Genomic DNA, 16,465 nt, shown 5'->3' with positions numbered 1-16,465 from the left:
GTAATTGTTACTGCTGGTGACTTCTTACAGAATGCTTCTTTCAAAGTACATTTTACCTTGCTATGAAATTCTTCCTTTCCAGGGATTGGTCTAAAGAGCTGCTGGTTAATTCCTCTTAAATAGGGAGTTGAATATGCGATTTAATGTGCCATGTTAGAGCCCTCTGCAGTATCGTGTGTATGACTTTTTTGTGTGTTGGCTTCAAAAGAAGAGTCCATGAGATATGTATTTTCCTGTGTGAGGTAAAGATGATCTGACACAAACGTGTCCCAAAATTTACAGCAATCAGTACACTAACCATTGCAGTGGGTTTGCCTAATTTCTTTTCAAACCTGTTCTTCCTGAGAGACTGCTGCACACACTAGATGTTGAGAGTATTTCACTAGATGTTTAGAGTATTTCTTTGACAGAACAATATAGCCTAATTAAACAAATCAATTGTTTGTAGTCTGTGAACCTTATAAAACACCCAGTCCATGAAGAGAAGGTAACAAAAGTGTTTTTTTTTAACTTACCTTAAAATGTCCCATTAAAAGTAAACTGTCCAGCCTCAGGAAGAATCGTAACTGAAGCAATGAGAGTCCTGGTGGCAAGAGCAAACCTTCATGAACCCATCTCACCAATAAATTGTGAAGAAAGCATATTCGAAATTTACAAAGCATTATTGCCTAACCCAGAGACGAGCAGATGGGAACATGGCATGTTAAGCATGGTTTTTTTTTTTTGTGTTTTTTTTTGTAGTCTAACTGTTCCAGCTCCCAAAGGAATTTGTACTTTGGATTTTTCATTGATTTATTTCCTTTAAAAAGAGAGTACAGTGTTGAAGCCACACAAGTAATGGAATATACGCCCTAGTAGCAATCAGCATCTATCGCCAAGAAAATTATGTCAGCAATAACAACCTAATTTATATCTTGGCAGTAATGATACTCTGTCACAAAACCCTGATGTCAAAGGACAGAGAACTCCCATGGTGAGGGGGGCATGTTTTTTTATTCTCAAAAAGAAAATCCTACTTTGGGAAAAAACTACTTAGGCTCTAAGTCTCTACAATCAAGCATAAGTTATCATAAATTCTTTAACTATACACTATTCTTGATAAGCAATCACTCCGTCTTCAGACAGTTTCTGAAAATACATACTGCTGTCAAATATGAGCTTTTTATTATAGATAGATAAAGTCAATTCTACCAAACAAAAGCTTGCCATTTTCTATTACATCCCTAGTTCTGGCTCAGATGAAAGCTTTCATTTTTAGTAAATACACATTTGGTTCTCAAACATCAGCTTGTCATTTTCACCAAGTCCACACTTGTACCACTGCCTCACATACGATGTCAGCAGTGGCTACCATAATGCCAAGGATGGTGCTGGGTTAATGTAATTGAACTTGTGAAAATGTCACTTACATGTTAAGAGGATACAGAGTGGTAGAAAGAGGCTGCCCCTTGGCAATTGCTCGTGGACTTGTTGTCATTGTCCACAACATTAAACACTTTTAATGGTCGCAGATGCTGTGGATTACCGCCAAGGACATACATTGCCAGAGAGGGACTAAACAGCAGGCATCTCTCTCTCTCTGGCTTTCTTTCCTCTATCCTCTTTCTTTTCCTTCTATCTCTTGAATGACACACACAAGCGCACACACGCCCACCCAAGCACACACACACACACACACACACACACACACACACACCAGCCCACAAGTGGAGAACTTGCTTTTCTTGGTTCTACCTCTGCCCTCACTTTTCAAGGCTTTTGAGCTGCTGTTGGCTCGTCCAACTTCATTCCCGCTCCAACAGCCAGGCTCTCAGCCAGTCTGTTCTAGTTACTACTGGCATTCCTTTTTTCGGCTGTGCCCTCACTCACCATGTGTAAAGAAATGGCTCCCTGTTGCAGTTACCCCCCACTTTTTGCCTGATACTGATGCTGACTTGACTGAGAAGTGTGCTGGGACCCTGCTAACCAGGCCCCAGCACCAGTGTTCTTTCACCTAAAATGTACCATTGTTTCCACAATTGGCACAACCCTGGCACCTAGGTAAGTCCCTTGCAACTAGTACCCCTGGTACCAAGGGCCCTGATGCCGGGGAAGGTCTCTAAGGGCTGCAGCATGTCTTATGCCACCCTAGGGACCCCTCACTCAGCACAGACACACTGCTTGCCAGCTTGTGTGTGCTGATGGGGAGAAAATGACTAAGTTGACATGGCACTCCCCTCAGGGTGCCATGCCAACCTCCCACTGCCTGTGGCATAGGTAAGTCACCCCTCTAGTAGGCCTTACAGCCCTAAGGCAGGGTGCACTATACCACAGGTGAGGGCATATGTGCATGAGCACTATGCCCCTACAGTGTCTAAGCAAAACCTTAGACATTGTAAGTGCAGGGTAGCCATAAGAGTATATGGGCTGGGAGTCTGTCAAAAACGAACTCCACAGCTCCATAATGGCTACACTGAATACTGGGAAGTTTAGTATCAAACTTCTCAGAATAATAAACCCACACTGATGCCAGTGTTGGATTTATTAAAAAATGCACACAGAGGGCATCTTAGAGATACCCCCTGTATTTTACCCAATTGTTCAGTGCAGGACTGACTGGTCTGTGCCAGCCTGCTGCTGAGAGACGAGTGTCTGACCTCATGCGGTGAGAGCTTTTGTGCTCTCTGAGGACAGAAACAAAGCCTGCTCTGGGTGGAGGTGCTTCACACCTCCCCCCTGCAGGAACTGTAACACCTAGCAGTGAGCTTCAAAGGCTCAAGCTTCGTGTTACAATGCCCCAGGGCACTCCAGCTAGTGGAGATGCCCGCCTCCTGGACCCAGCCCCCACTTTTGGCGGCAAGTCCAGGAGAGATAATGAGAAAAACAAGGAGGAGTCACTGGCCAGTCAGGACAGCCCCTAAGGTGTCCTGAGCTGAGGTGACTCTAACTTTTAGAAATCCTCAATCTTGTAGAAGGAGGATTCCCCCAATAGGGATAGGAATGTGACCCCCTCCCCTTGGGAGGAGGCACAAAGAGGGTGTACCCACCCTCAGGGCTAGTAGCCATTGGCTACTAACCCCCCAGACCTAAACACGCCCTTAAATTTAGTATTTAAGGGCTCCCCTGTACCTAAGAATTTAGATTCCTGCAACTTACCGAAGAAGAAGACTGCTGAGCTGAAAACCCCTGCAGAAGAAGAAAGAAGACACCAACTGCTTTGGCCCCAGTCCTACTGGCCTGTCTCCTGCCTTCTAAAGAACCCTGCTCCAGCGACGCTTTCTCCAGGACCAGCGACCTCTGAATCCTCAGAGGACTGCCCTGCTTCCAAGAGACCAAGAAACTCCCGAGGACAGCGGCACTGCTCCAAAAGAACTGCGACTTTGTTTCAAGGAGCAGATTTAAAGACCCCTGCAACTCCCCGCAAGAAGCGTGAGACTTGCAACACTGCACCCGGCGATCCCGACTCGACTGGTGGAGAACCAACACCTCAGGGAGGACCCTCCGGCGACTCCGAGTCCGTGAGTAACCAAAGTTGTCCCCCCTGAGCCCCCACAGCGACGCCTGCAGAGGGAATCCCGAGGCTCCCCCTGACCGCGACTGCCTGAACTTCATTTCCCGACGGCTGGAAAAGACCCTGCACCGCAGCCCCCAGCACCTAAAGGAACGGAACTCCTGTGCAGGAGTGACCCCCAGGAAGCCCTCTCCCTTGTCCAGGTGGTGGCTACCCCGAGGAGCCCCCCCCTTGCCTGCCTGCAACGCTGAAGAGATCCCTTGGTCTCTCATTGATTTACATTGAAAACCCGACGCTTGTTTCTACACTGCACCCGGCCGTCCCAGTGCCGCTGAGGGTGTACTTTTTGTGTGGACTAGTGTCCCCCCCCCCCCGGTGCCCTACAAAACCCCCCTGGTCTGCCCTCCGAAGACGCGGGTACTTACCTGTTGGCAGACCGGAACCGGGGCACCCCCTTCTCTCCATTGAAGCCTATGCGTTTTGGGCACCTCTTTGACCTCTGCACCTGACCGGCCCTGAGCTGCTGGTGTGGTAACTTTGGGGTTGCTCTGAACCCCCAACGGTGGGCTACCTTGGACCCAAACCTGAGACTTGTAAGTGATTTACTTACCTGACAAAAACTAACAAAAACTTACCTCCCCAGGAACTGTGAAAATTGCACTAAGTGTCCACTTTTAAAACAGCTTATTGTGTTTTATGTGAAAAGTATACATACTAATGTAATGATTCAAAGTTCCTAAAGTACTTACCTGCAATACCTTTCAAATGAGATATTACATGTAGAATTTGAACCTGTGGTTCTTAAAATAAACTAAGAAAATATATTTTTCTATAACAAAACCTATTGGCTGGATTTGTCTCTGAGTGTGTGTTCCTCATTTATTGCCTGTGTGTATGTACAACAAATGCTTAACACTACTCCTTTGATAAGCCTACTGCTCGACCACACTACCACAAAATAGAGCATTAGTATTATCTCTTTTTGCCACTATCTTACCTCTAAGGGGAACCCTTGGACTCTGTGCATACTATTCCTTACTTTGAAATAGTGCATACAGAGCCAACTTCCTACACCATGCTACTGGCAGCAAGGGCTTGCAAGTCAGAAAACATTATGTAGCAAAGCTGCCAGTCGCTCCCAGACCCTCTGAGCATGATGTACTACATTGGGCTTCCTGCCTAACTTGTGCCTATTAGCAGCTGTCAAGCAAGCTATTGATACCCCAAGAACTGCATGTTGTAGACTCCTTCCCTAAAACCTAGGGTGGTTAGCACTATAATGATAGAGCGAGCACTGCTTTTAACCTTGACATAAGTTTCTACTTATTTAATGTATTAAAGATTCTCTTTCTAGGTACCTATAGTCATTTTTAACTACACATTATCCAGTCCTCCCCTTTCACTCCATCTTTCCGGCAACAACGATCAAAAGATCTCTGGCAAATAGCCTCCTCGCGGGCCCGTCAGGCATTGCTGTGCCGGCCTGACAAGGAGCAATGCCCGATGATGAAGTATGTCACCTATGGTGAGTGAGGGCAGTTCTTAATTAACTAATGACTCCCCACCTCATTGGTTGTGTGGTGTCCACACCGTTGGAACAGTGTACTTTACTTTGAAGTTACCTCACTGGGAGGGTGTACACTTGACTGATCAATTTCTCCTCTTCCCCCTTCTTTTGCTTATATTTTGGCCTAGTTGACCACCACCTGTTTTATGTCTATTTGAAAGTAATGATGCTACAACATTGTTTATTGCTGTGTTTTGAATCTGTTTTGAATTTAAGAATTGATTTGACATTGTAATCTATTAGGTGAATAAATTCTAGAATTTTCTGTGTTTTGGGCATTTGAGGTGCAAAGCGCATATGTGTTTGCAGACTGCGTTCTACTGGGAAGCAGCTGAGTGCATTACATGTATCCAAGACTTGAGATTGATCATTTCATTTTATTTTTCTAACTCTCTCATCCATCAGGGTCGGACTCCTTCCCAGACCGCAGGGCACCACGAAAAGGAAACACCGTCTATGTGCATGGAGCAGGCATGACCAAGACCATGCTACGGGGAGCTTTTGCCAACTACGGAAACATAATTGACCTAGCCACTGACTCCGTACGCAAGTAAGAGAGCAGCCATGAGAGTTATAAATAATTGATCAGTGGCCATGGGTGGTACAGTAAGATATAGTAGACAGACTACCTAATTCAGAAGAAATGAACCACAGTTCTGTGGTTTGCTGTCAGTGCCATGTTGAAGGAGGGAGCAACAGTGTTGTGTCATCTGCTATATTTACAAAGCCTCTCCTTATGGATCTCCCTCGTTCCCTGTTGTATTTGCAGAATTGGAAATAACCCATGATCTTTCCTGACATCTTAGGTCCTCAGAGCTAAAATTGTTCTGTTATTCAGTTTGAAATTTTATAAATTTCTTCTGCACATCTATTTCCTCTCTAAAAAATAGCACCGAAACCCATAAGATGAATGCACTTTATTGCCCTACTTAATGTTCGGAGCTTCTTCAACGCATGAGAGAAGTCGAGGAGCAAGGCAGATGTGCAAGGCCACACAAGGATCCACACAGAAAAAAGAGCAACAAGGAATTTGAGATAGATGCCTCATCCAAATTGGCAGCACTAAATTGTATATCGAGATGTTGGTGATGGCTGATCCAGATTATGCTTTTGTGATTTGTATTAAGATCTGTAATGAGTTGCCCAGTTTAGAGATACTATCCCTATGATTGACACTGTCTTTTCCTTTACTCTCTTTCAGCTGCGCCTTTGTGACATTTGAAAAGATGGAATCAGCCGATCAAGCCATTGCAGAGGTAGGAGGTGGAAGGTAGAACTAGGGGACAGCCAACTGATTTTTCTTTCTCCCGAGGAGTGCCTCCTCTTTATTTTTCTATATATTTTTTTTTTTTAAACTTGTTTCAGGTTGCCACTCAATGGCTTTTTGTCCCAGCAGTTCATTAAAATTCATTTATTGCAGCATTTTCTTGTGATGCCAGTTTTTCCTGAAATAGCTATATCAAGTTATAACTTCCTGTCTATTGTAGGAAGCCATTTTGGATTTAGCAGGAAATAGAGATTCCTCTTGGGATTTTTTTTCACGTTTCTTGGTCAAATCATGGTAGTAGGCATTCCCCTTTGCACTGTTTTTTTCTTATAAATTTACTATACACTGTTAAATAAGGATATTAACTGCACCTCTCTTCCCTCATAGGTTTGCAGTGATGGAACACCTCCTACAGATATGTACTGCTCCTTCACAGTCCCCATAGTGTTGCAGTGCTCCCCAACTCCACTGTAGATCTTTAGTGCACCACACGTCAACCATGGGGTTACAGTGCCACCCGTCTCCAACACTGATTTTTTTGTTGCTCTTTCCCTTCCTATAGGACTGTAGTGCCAGCCACCTTGCACATAGATTTGTATTGTTCCTCTGTAGCTTTGTAGTGCCCCCCTCCTGGCCCCAGGGCATGTAATGCCCCACCACCTCCATATGTAGTGTCCTTCACCGTCCCAGTAGGTTTAAAATGTTCCCCCACTTCCCTTATAATTTTATAGTGCCCCCATGGAGTTATGCTCCCTGCCGTCTCTGTAGGTTTTATAGTGTCGTCCTATGCCCCCACAGCGTCTCCTCTCCAGTGCCCCTTATATTTGGACTTTGGTGTCCCTCATTCTTAATCACAACAGCGTCCCACCCTCCTCCATACCTACATTGTGGTTTTGCAAATTTTCTTATAGTGTCACATTGCTGGTGTGTGGTGGAAAGTGAAATTGACCTCTGCACCAGTTGGAGTAATGTGCGTATTCTTGCACCCCGGTTTCCTCAGTGGGAAGCCAGTGCTGTGACTATTGAATTCTGAAGTATATGCAGTCAGTCACATTACATAGCAAATACTACAGTTTACTATATGTAGCCCAACAAGCATTCTCTGTCACAGTACCAACGCAGAACACCATGAGGAGATTTCCTGGTTTTAAGTGTTGGTGTGGGGGGGATATTTTGTGCTGTATGTTCAGGATAGTGACGCTGTCATTAACAGTACAATCAGAAACCAGTGTCAAAGAGTATATTAAGCAGGAGTAACCTTGCTTCTGGAAAGAATACTCCCCTCATTAAGAATTTCAGGAACTTCCATCACATGAGCTTTTGCTCAGTGGTAAGATATTAGTAGAGGAAGTAACCAGGGATCAGTTGCAGTAATCAGTAACTGGCGTGTTCGGAACACTCTCTGCGGCATCCTGAATACGGTGATCCTAGAATCCCTAAAACTCCCAGACCGGCCGGAGTCGAGGGAGTGGAGCATCATGGGCTCAGCTATTTTCTCTTCAAGCATGGCCAACCTCTACCACTCCTCCAGGCAAGCGTTAAGTGTGAGGTTTCTCTTTCATATCTGCTATCATCATGAACATTCACACAAGGAAGGCAGCAACCAAAGCTTTATATCCAGATGTACACAGAATGCTATCACTCATGGGCCTCAACTACTCTAAATGAAATACTCTCAAGCTAAGGTTTACAATTGCATTGCCAAGCAAGGCCTAAATCAACTTTAATGTTGAGCGAGGCTGTGTTGTTTCAGTAACAGAGACCAGTTCTTCCACACACACTACCTTTCAACTATTTCAGCAATTATGTTTACTAGGCAGCTATCACAGAATATGGTCGCTGCTAGAAAAGTTTGGTTAGAAAAGTGAAAAAGGAATTTATACCATAGCCTTCCCAAATGAGGAATATCTCCTTCTTTAGGATCCCATGATTTGCGATTCATTAAGTACAACAAAGGGACCATTAAGAGCTGGAACTTCTTTTGGTCTCACATACATTCAGCATTTAATTGTCTGTGTGGGTATTGTCTATAATTCATTGCCTTGTTTTTGTCAATCTTATTTACTAGCTTAATTTTTGATGTTTTTCTTCCGCTTCTTGTGTTTGTCACTCCTGTGTAGCAAAACTTCTTTACCACCTTTTTGATTGGATGACTAGTATCCTTCCACAGCTCACATCAGCAAATTACTTTTTTTTTTTTCTTGGAGTACTCCTCAAGAGTACATGCATTTTCTTGTTTTCCCATATGCTGCTTCCACCCTCCTCATTCATCTGGCCACTCTTTCTGCATCGCTCACCAGCTTATCCGTAAAAGTATGGCAACTGGTATATATTTGCCAGGTTTGACCAAAGAGCTGATTTTGTTGGGAAGTTTTCTTTTATCTTCTGTGTTCCATATGTAGCATGAAAGCCCAGGTCAAAGGCAGCATTTATGGTACTGTGAGAAGGTGTCCTGCTGTACTCACTCAGCCTGTGTTTAAGCAAAAGGTTTACTTGGAGTGATTGGAAAGAAAATGTCTCTTCTCCTAGGGGAGCATTTGTTCTAGTTCAGAATTGTGTGGCTTGTAAATGACAGCTATTTTTATTTAAATTCTGCCACTTCTTTAGACAGCTGATTCCTCTGTGCTCTTGTTAAGCTGAATAATGTACAGCAGTTTTTTTTTATTCTGTTCAGGCTTTCTTGTGAGAATTTGAAAGTAAACCCTGGCGTCTACTACCAAGATTGAAAATATCAAAACAGTGTTGAGATCTTATGATATGTGTTTGCTTTAATACCAGTAGTTGTACTGAGACAAGACAGGTATGCTAATGCCTGACCTCGGGATCTCTAGTTGCCCTGGCACCCAGTCAAGCAGCTCATTTGACCTGTGCAAGACAGGCCTACTCAGGTTGCTGCTTTAGTGGTGGAAGAGTGGAGGTGGCTGCTGGAGTAAATGCAGCCCCCTTACCTGTCCCTTCTTCAGGGTGGCTCCCTTTGCATATCTAGAGTGTGGGTCCATGAATAGATAGGTATTGGTCTTTTTAGGAGGGGGTGGGTTCGGGGCTTTGTTTGGTGATTGAGAGGTGAGTAATAATCAAATTGTATTTCATTGTTTTCAATTTACTTAAAAATCCTTACAGTATAATAACACCCATTATAATATATTAAAATCAGCAGGGTAAAATTGTCCCAGGGGCATTACTTTAAAAATCTTAGATAGCAATTGTAATATTATAAAGCCTAACATATTGCCACTAAAGTTAAGCCGAATGCATCCTCAGAGGATAACATATCAAACAGCAATTCCAGTTTCTAAAGGCACATTTGCAAATAGTGTTTCATACTGTGCTCTTTGCATGCCTGATTTTTAGAGTTGAGTTTAGATTTTAAAACCCTTGAGGAAAAAATGCTAGAAAAGTTGCATTAGGCTTACACCACTCTCAGTAATCGAGGGCTATATGATTGGAACTTGGTCTTTGCTGCCTAGGCTTTATGGCTCAGCTATTAGGCATGAGATTGTTTATGTAAATTAATTTATGATGCCCACTTGTCATCATAATGAGTAATTCATCTTGGGCCGTGTAAAAAAAGGAGGTTCAGAGGTCTTGATCAGAACAATGACTTGAGTTAATTTGAAAGAGTATTACGTTCTGTTCTAACAGTGGTGGTTGACAAACTGAAACTTACAGTTATAGTTCAAACTACCTTGCTTGTTAGTGATGTTGAATACTTATCATTTAAGTTGTATGTTGAGAGGTTGTAAAAGCAATTTACAGTTAAGTACGTAGTTAACTGTTCCTATGCAATATCTACTGTAAAGTCAGGCTTTGGCTTCTACTCAGATGGCATTACGGCAGTGACTGCAATGAATGTCCGGAAGCTTATGGATTCATGAAAGTAATATCACATGGTTTAGTCTTACCTAGATTGACGGAATGTCTTCAGAAGTATTTAGAGCACTGTTTTTAAATTTCTGGATGCTAAGACATTGGATTTATTCTTTGATATTAGATGCTATCCAGTCTCTTGGTTCTTTTGTCAGAATCTTTATAAATTCTGCTGGAGAGATACCAGGGAGATTTGCTGAATCTCTTCGAACTGAATATCTGTGGAAAGCTGTCTTGCTTGTCAGGCTTCAACTGTTTGATTTTTACTGTGGACTGTAGTGAAACAAAGACACCTGTGCATTACATCCTGCAATTGTGAAGAGACTTGTAGGAGACAGTTCTTTACCCCCTCAAGTTAGTAGTCCGAGAGCTTACCCTTGGTCGGTGTTGTGGTTGTGTTATTTTTCTGTGGTAACCAGAATGTTTAACTATCTAAATCACATTCATTGGATTTTCTTTTGTGCAAATTGCCAACCGCGTAACTTCATTATCCAAAATGTGTCCCCCAGTGGCAGATCTAGGGCAGAGGGACACCTACTACTTTATTTCCCTGCTCGGCATAATAGAAATCCAAAGGCCATAGCAAAAAAGTAAAGGGAGTTCAGTCCTTTTCAAACTGCCTTCCTGAATCAACTAATTACCCCTGTTGCTGGTCCCACCTGATATCTTGTCGTTGCCAGGATGTGCCTTGTAAGGCTGTTAGCCCTTCCCAGGAAACCAAACCTTTCTAGTAATAAAGTAACCAGAATGATGCTCCTTCTCCCTATATATGTGTATGTTTTATGGTTCTGAACTTTGTGCTAGCTTTCTGTGGCTTTGATGTGCAGTAATATGTTAGGGTGCTATGTTTGTTCACGTAGAACATAAAAGTAGTGATATCTAATGATCAGACCCTTTCTCTTGAACTTGCTAGAAAGAAGCCTGATGATCCAGATATTGACTATTAACTTCAAGAATGTGGATTTGAGGCTAAGTGACATATTTCCAATGACCAAATTCACTTTTATAACTAGACCAGTGGTTGGTTACCATCCACATGGAGAGATTTCCTAAACTAACTAAAGAAATACTATTCGGCAACTGTCAGCATCGGGCATGTTGGCCTGTAACACCTCCCTTTTTTTTACATCTTAATGGCTCTCTTTTTCTTGGTACGAAGAATAAGGAAGAAGCTTTCTATTAGAAGGATAATGTCATGAGGAGTAGTTTGGAGTAGTTAGCTGATTGGAAGTTAGCTGGTTAATAGGAATGCTCTTTCTTTCACATGCAGCTGCTGCGGGATGGTGTGTGTTTTTTTTAATCTGTCAAAGTGGCCAAAACATATTCTGTATCTCAGAATTACAAGAGGCAACATTCTTGTAGAGTGTGCTAGATAAAGAACAGCTCTCTTCTGGCAAAGCTGTACTAAAGATCAGGCCCAGTTATTTAGAACTCGTTGGGTGTGATCTGAAAGTTCCCAAATTCTGAGTGCTTCCGAACAAAGCGAACCTATTTGATATTTTTTTGTAACTTATTGTTTCTTCGCTCTTAAATAGCCAGTTAACTGAACTGCACCCAGAGGCGGTATGTTCTATATTGCAGATATTTAAGTATTGGCAGTCACTCACCCATGATGGAAAATTGACTCCACACTGCACAGTGAACAAGGTTAGGGGCACCTGTGCTCTAAAATGACATACCTAAGCCTAGAATCTGGGTTGTAGGCAAAATACAGCTGGGGATTACTTCTCAAAGGCACTGCAGGTCAGGGTTCCTCTTCTTCGTCTCATAGCTTAGACCAAGGGGCTGTATGTGCTGTATAATGACGTTGTATTGTTTAGCAGAAGAGAGCACAGTCTACAGCTATGGTTAATAATGTCGAAGGAGCGCAATTGGCCTATCCTTCTCTGTCCTGCCACAGCGCTGTGCTTAAGGTGTGAAATCTCACACTGTCACTTTTCTACATTTCATTTGCAGCTGAATGGGACAAAAGTGGAAGATGTGCTTATAAAGGTCAGCATTGCCCGCAAGCAGCCCATGCTGGAAGCCGCAACAGGGAATTCTGTTTGGGGATCTCTGTGTGAGTATGTGCACGTTGTCTGAAAAAGAGGTGGACCACTTCTTGTGGCCTGGTGGATTATACCATGCTCTGCCAATCAAGTGACCTCATGTGGTTAGTGAGTGTCATGTGTCAGATGGGATGCTGTTCTAATAAATGTTGATTCATTCAGATTCTTGCATCTCATGATGAATGAATGGATGGAGGGTGGGAAATGGGAACAGAAGCCAGTGCAGCAAGCACTCCTGGTGTAAACAAGCAGCTATGGTCATATAAGCCCAGAGCTGGTGCATCTCTGTGTTAGTCCCTAGTTGCCTTTTAACTAGTGAACAGATCTACTAATGATTATGGTCATTTAGAGGGGTGCATTGACTTCTTAATGTTCTGGATTGAACATTGCATATGCTGAGTGTACTGCTACTTTAAAGAATGTCGTACTTAGCCACCGGCTGGCGTGTTGACCATCAGGTTACTCAGAGTTACATGGAAATACTATAGAAGGAACGCCTATACGTTTGTTGAAAACTTAACATTGTTTCATCTTTCTGTATCCATTGCAGCTGTACAGAACAGTTCCAAAGGCTCCCATCGGGACAAACGTTCACAAGTCGTCTACAACGAAGACATCTTTTAGGCCTAATTTTATCAGCTTGGTTTGTTTTTTCTTTCATCGACAAAAGTTTTAAGGAGCCCAGAAGGAGCTATGTTCTCTCTGAGTTTGGGACCAAGCAAAAGCATGTGTTCTGGATATTCACAAGGTGTCCCTCAAAGAAATTATACAATTAAGAGTGACAACCTCCATCACCTGGTTGAAACCTCACTTTTCTTTTAGATGCCCATTACTAATTGAACAAGCCTGACAAGTGGTGCTTTAGTTTTGTGAACTTGGAGAGGGAAGGAGCCTTCAGTGTGGAATGGAGAAAGCAACAGCAAATGGTTTCTTTAGACTCACCACAGGAATGTTTGAAGCTTTATGAAAACTCCATCCAGTGTAAAATAGAGAAAGGCTCTTAAGTGACACAGTTGTCTAGTAGCACAGTCTTTTCCACCCCAATCAATCCCAAAAGAAACCGAGATAAGGGTAGTGGCCAAAAGGACAGATAGTTGCAGTAGATGGGTGAAATCTGTCGTATTGGCCTGCGTTAATGTGTATATACACCACCAAGGCTTTGGATGAGCTGCAGAAGGACCGTCAGTGGACGGCACGTGGGACTGAAATTGTTAACCCACGGATAGAAGCAAGATCGGAGTTAAGTGAAAACAGCATGGAAGAAGCAGAATAGAGGCTCACGAGAGGAAGACAGAGCGCGCCCAGCATGCTACCCGTAACCCACCATCGAAGCTTTGCGGAAATGCAGACAGCACTGTTTAAGGCAAACTATCTGTTGCATAAATGGCTCGGAGAATGGAAACTGTACCCTTTTTCCTATTTACAATGTAATTTGATAGTCTCCCTTAAATTGAAGAGGTGTGATTCCTGGGATGGTGCCCTTGTTCATGCAGAAAGACCATTAAAGCTTTTCATGAGAGCATGTGTTGTGTATTCACACTGGTACCGCTGGGAGTGCTCATGCTGAGTAATATGGCACCTTTTAACAAGAGCCTCTGAAGCCAAGTCTTTGAGAAGTGGAGCCAGAGATCAAGCCTAAGCAGTCAAATGGAATATAGTGCCAAGGTTCTCTGATGGCTGTGATTTCTTTCAGTATACCAAGAGTTTATACAAATATGTTGTATGTATCTGTTTTAATAATATAAGTTGCATTTTAAAAGCCAGGCAAAGTTGCATTTTGAAAGCCAGGCAGTTGTCTACAGAGAAGTGTTAAGACATGCATTGGGGGGTCGCTTACAGGCTGTTAGGACTGTCCACAGCTATGTGTGTGTGTGTGATTTAGAAAAAAAATAAGAAGCTTTCTCTAATGAGTTATTTACTCAAAATTGTAATCACTTTTCAAATATGTGTATTCAAACATTTCATAATAATCTAGAACATGTGTTGCTCTTGGGCTATTTTTGAAGAACTGGCATATGCAAACAGTTGAGTTGCTCACAGCCACCAGAGGTGTTTTCTGGCAGGGCAGAATTTGGGGTGAGGAAACAACCCAAAAATCTACCTAATTTCTCCTTTTTACTCTTAAGCCCCGTGCTGACCTTTGCGTTGCAGGTTATGCTCATTCATGACCCCTTCACTTTAACAGCCGTATATACGGGGATGGTTGGCTCTAAATATGTATAGGTTAAAACCATTCTAGATTCTATAGTTATTGTGCCGCTCCAAGCCAAGAAGGTCGCCACATGGTAAACTGGAAAATGAAGCATTTCAAGGGTAACCGGAACTATATGACCATTGTAATGTAGAATTTCCTACCTCATGTCGAAAATCACAAGTGGATTCTAGTTGATTGAGAAAGTGGATATCCATTTTTAGTGCATGGTGGGTGTTGATGGAGGTCTCCCTTATAAGTAGAGGTTTTGGTGTTGTGCCGAGGATGATGAGTGTGCCCCAGACTTAAGCAAGGTCCTGTAACAGCATCATATGCATGATGAAAAGCAAAGTATTATCCACAGCACAAGAACTAAGGTGTAAGTTTAGTTTTGATTTGCCCTTTTTTGTTTAAGAAGACATTGTTATGACCATTTGTCTAACCACACTGGAAAATGGCAGCTTTATCAACACCCTCCTTCAGATTTAAAACCCACATTTTTCACAGAAGTTCATAGGTGACCTTCTTATGATTCAGCACAACAGCTGTGAGGATCATCATGGCACGTGCCGTAGCGTGACACTGCGTTCCACATGAATATGCTGTTTTCCTACATCCGGGTAAAGGCTGTTCTGGCTTCTCTGTCCTTGTAGTAGCCCTTGTATCCTGTGTCTTTGAGGCCCCATTAGAGTGTCACCCTTATTTGGGTTGTAATCTACATTCAGGGCTGGAACCTACCTTAAAGAAGGTCACGCCGGTCTGACTACCTGGGTAGCCCTCTCCACGAGTCTGCATAGAGTCGCCTTACCCACATTCATGACGTTTTACTGTGTGTGGCTGAGTACACATCTCTCTGATCATCTGTAAGCTCCTTATTTGTGGTGGAACTGAGGGATGTCTGGAATCGAGATAAATTCTTCTCAAGAAGTCTGCACCATCTCTCCCCTATGACAATTTGGAGCTACCTCTACTGAGGAAAAGTGAGTGGCAATATGCATTTCGCCCCCTCAGAGTCTGTTGCTTTTATTTGCCTAAGCTTTGTAAGATGTTCTGCACCTAGTTCTGTTCAGGAAACTGGAATTTTGTTGCAGCTGTCCCTCTCCACTTTTTGCCCTCCTCAGAACTACTAGATGCTGGTTTTTGACTCTGACAGTGCACTGAGGGCTGATAATCAGACCTCAGTGACATTGCTTTTTCCCGTAAAACAAGTAAAGTGTAATTGTAACCCAGTTGGCCTGGATTTTAGCACCCCTGGAAGTCCCTAGTAAATGGCACCCCTTGTACCCAAGGCGGGCATGGTAACTAAGGAGGGTCTTTAAGGGCTGCCACGTGGCTTATGCCACCCTAAGGGACCCGCACACAAATTACATGCAGACTGCCATTTCAAGCTCCGTGACATGGTGCAAACCATGTTTCAAAACATGACATGGAACACTCCTGCGTGCCATGCCAAAGACACTGCATGGGCTATATGTAAGTCACCCCTACTGCAGGCCTTGGAGCCCTAAGGCATAGTGCATTGTAGCACCTGTGAGGACATATCTGCATGAGTAGATACTCCCTGTGATGTCTTGTCCCATTGCCAAATATTACAAGTGAGCAGTGAAGCCATCTTATGGAATGTACTGAGCACTGGTCAAAATGAGTTATCCAGCTACATAATGGCTTCACTGAAACCTATGGTGTTTGGCATCAAACACCTTGTCTTAATAAACCCATACTGATGTCAGTGTTGAATTTATTATGACATGCACCCAAAGGGCACCCTAGATGTGCCCACCTGAAACCCTACTAGTTTCTGACCCCCGGAGGTGAGAGCCTGCTCTGTCAGAGATCAGAAACCTGCTCCAGAGTAAGTGTCTCCTAGATGGCTAGTAAATCTACATACAAACGCCAGGGACTTCACCTTTCACCTGTCACCTTTAATATGCAGTCCCGGCTTCCCCAAGACCTGGAAGAAGCCACTGCCTGCCCTAAGGCCTAAATCGCACCAGGACAGGCAGGAAATTAAATAGTGAGGTGGTGTGTTACACTA

The 16,465-nt window shown here is 43.3% G+C and overlaps 1 protein-coding gene across 2 annotated transcripts in view; it reads left to right on the top strand.

Annotated features, from left to right (window-relative positions):
* Positions 1-13,758, top strand: part of NELFE (negative elongation factor complex member E) — a 47,174-nt gene extending 33,416 nt beyond the window's left edge. For both annotated transcript variants that reach the window (XM_069237206.1, XM_069237207.1), the window contains 4 exons: positions 5,463-5,607; positions 6,259-6,313; positions 12,148-12,250; positions 12,790-13,758. In XM_069237206.1, coding sequence (XP_069093307.1) covers positions 5,463-5,607; positions 6,259-6,313; positions 12,148-12,250; positions 12,790-12,863 — 377 coding nt within the window. In that variant the 3' untranslated portion in view covers positions 12,864-13,758. The remainder of the gene's footprint in view (positions 1-5,462; positions 5,608-6,258; positions 6,314-12,147; positions 12,251-12,789) is intronic.
* The last annotated feature ends 2,707 nt before the right edge of the window (positions 13,759-16,465 follow it).

This window comes from Pleurodeles waltl, chromosome 6, assembly GCF_031143425.1.
Source record: "Pleurodeles waltl isolate 20211129_DDA chromosome 6, aPleWal1.hap1.20221129, whole genome shotgun sequence".
Taxonomy (NCBI): domain Eukaryota; kingdom Metazoa; phylum Chordata; class Amphibia; order Caudata; family Salamandridae; genus Pleurodeles; species Pleurodeles waltl.
This window is presented reverse-complemented; position numbering and strand designations above follow the sequence as displayed.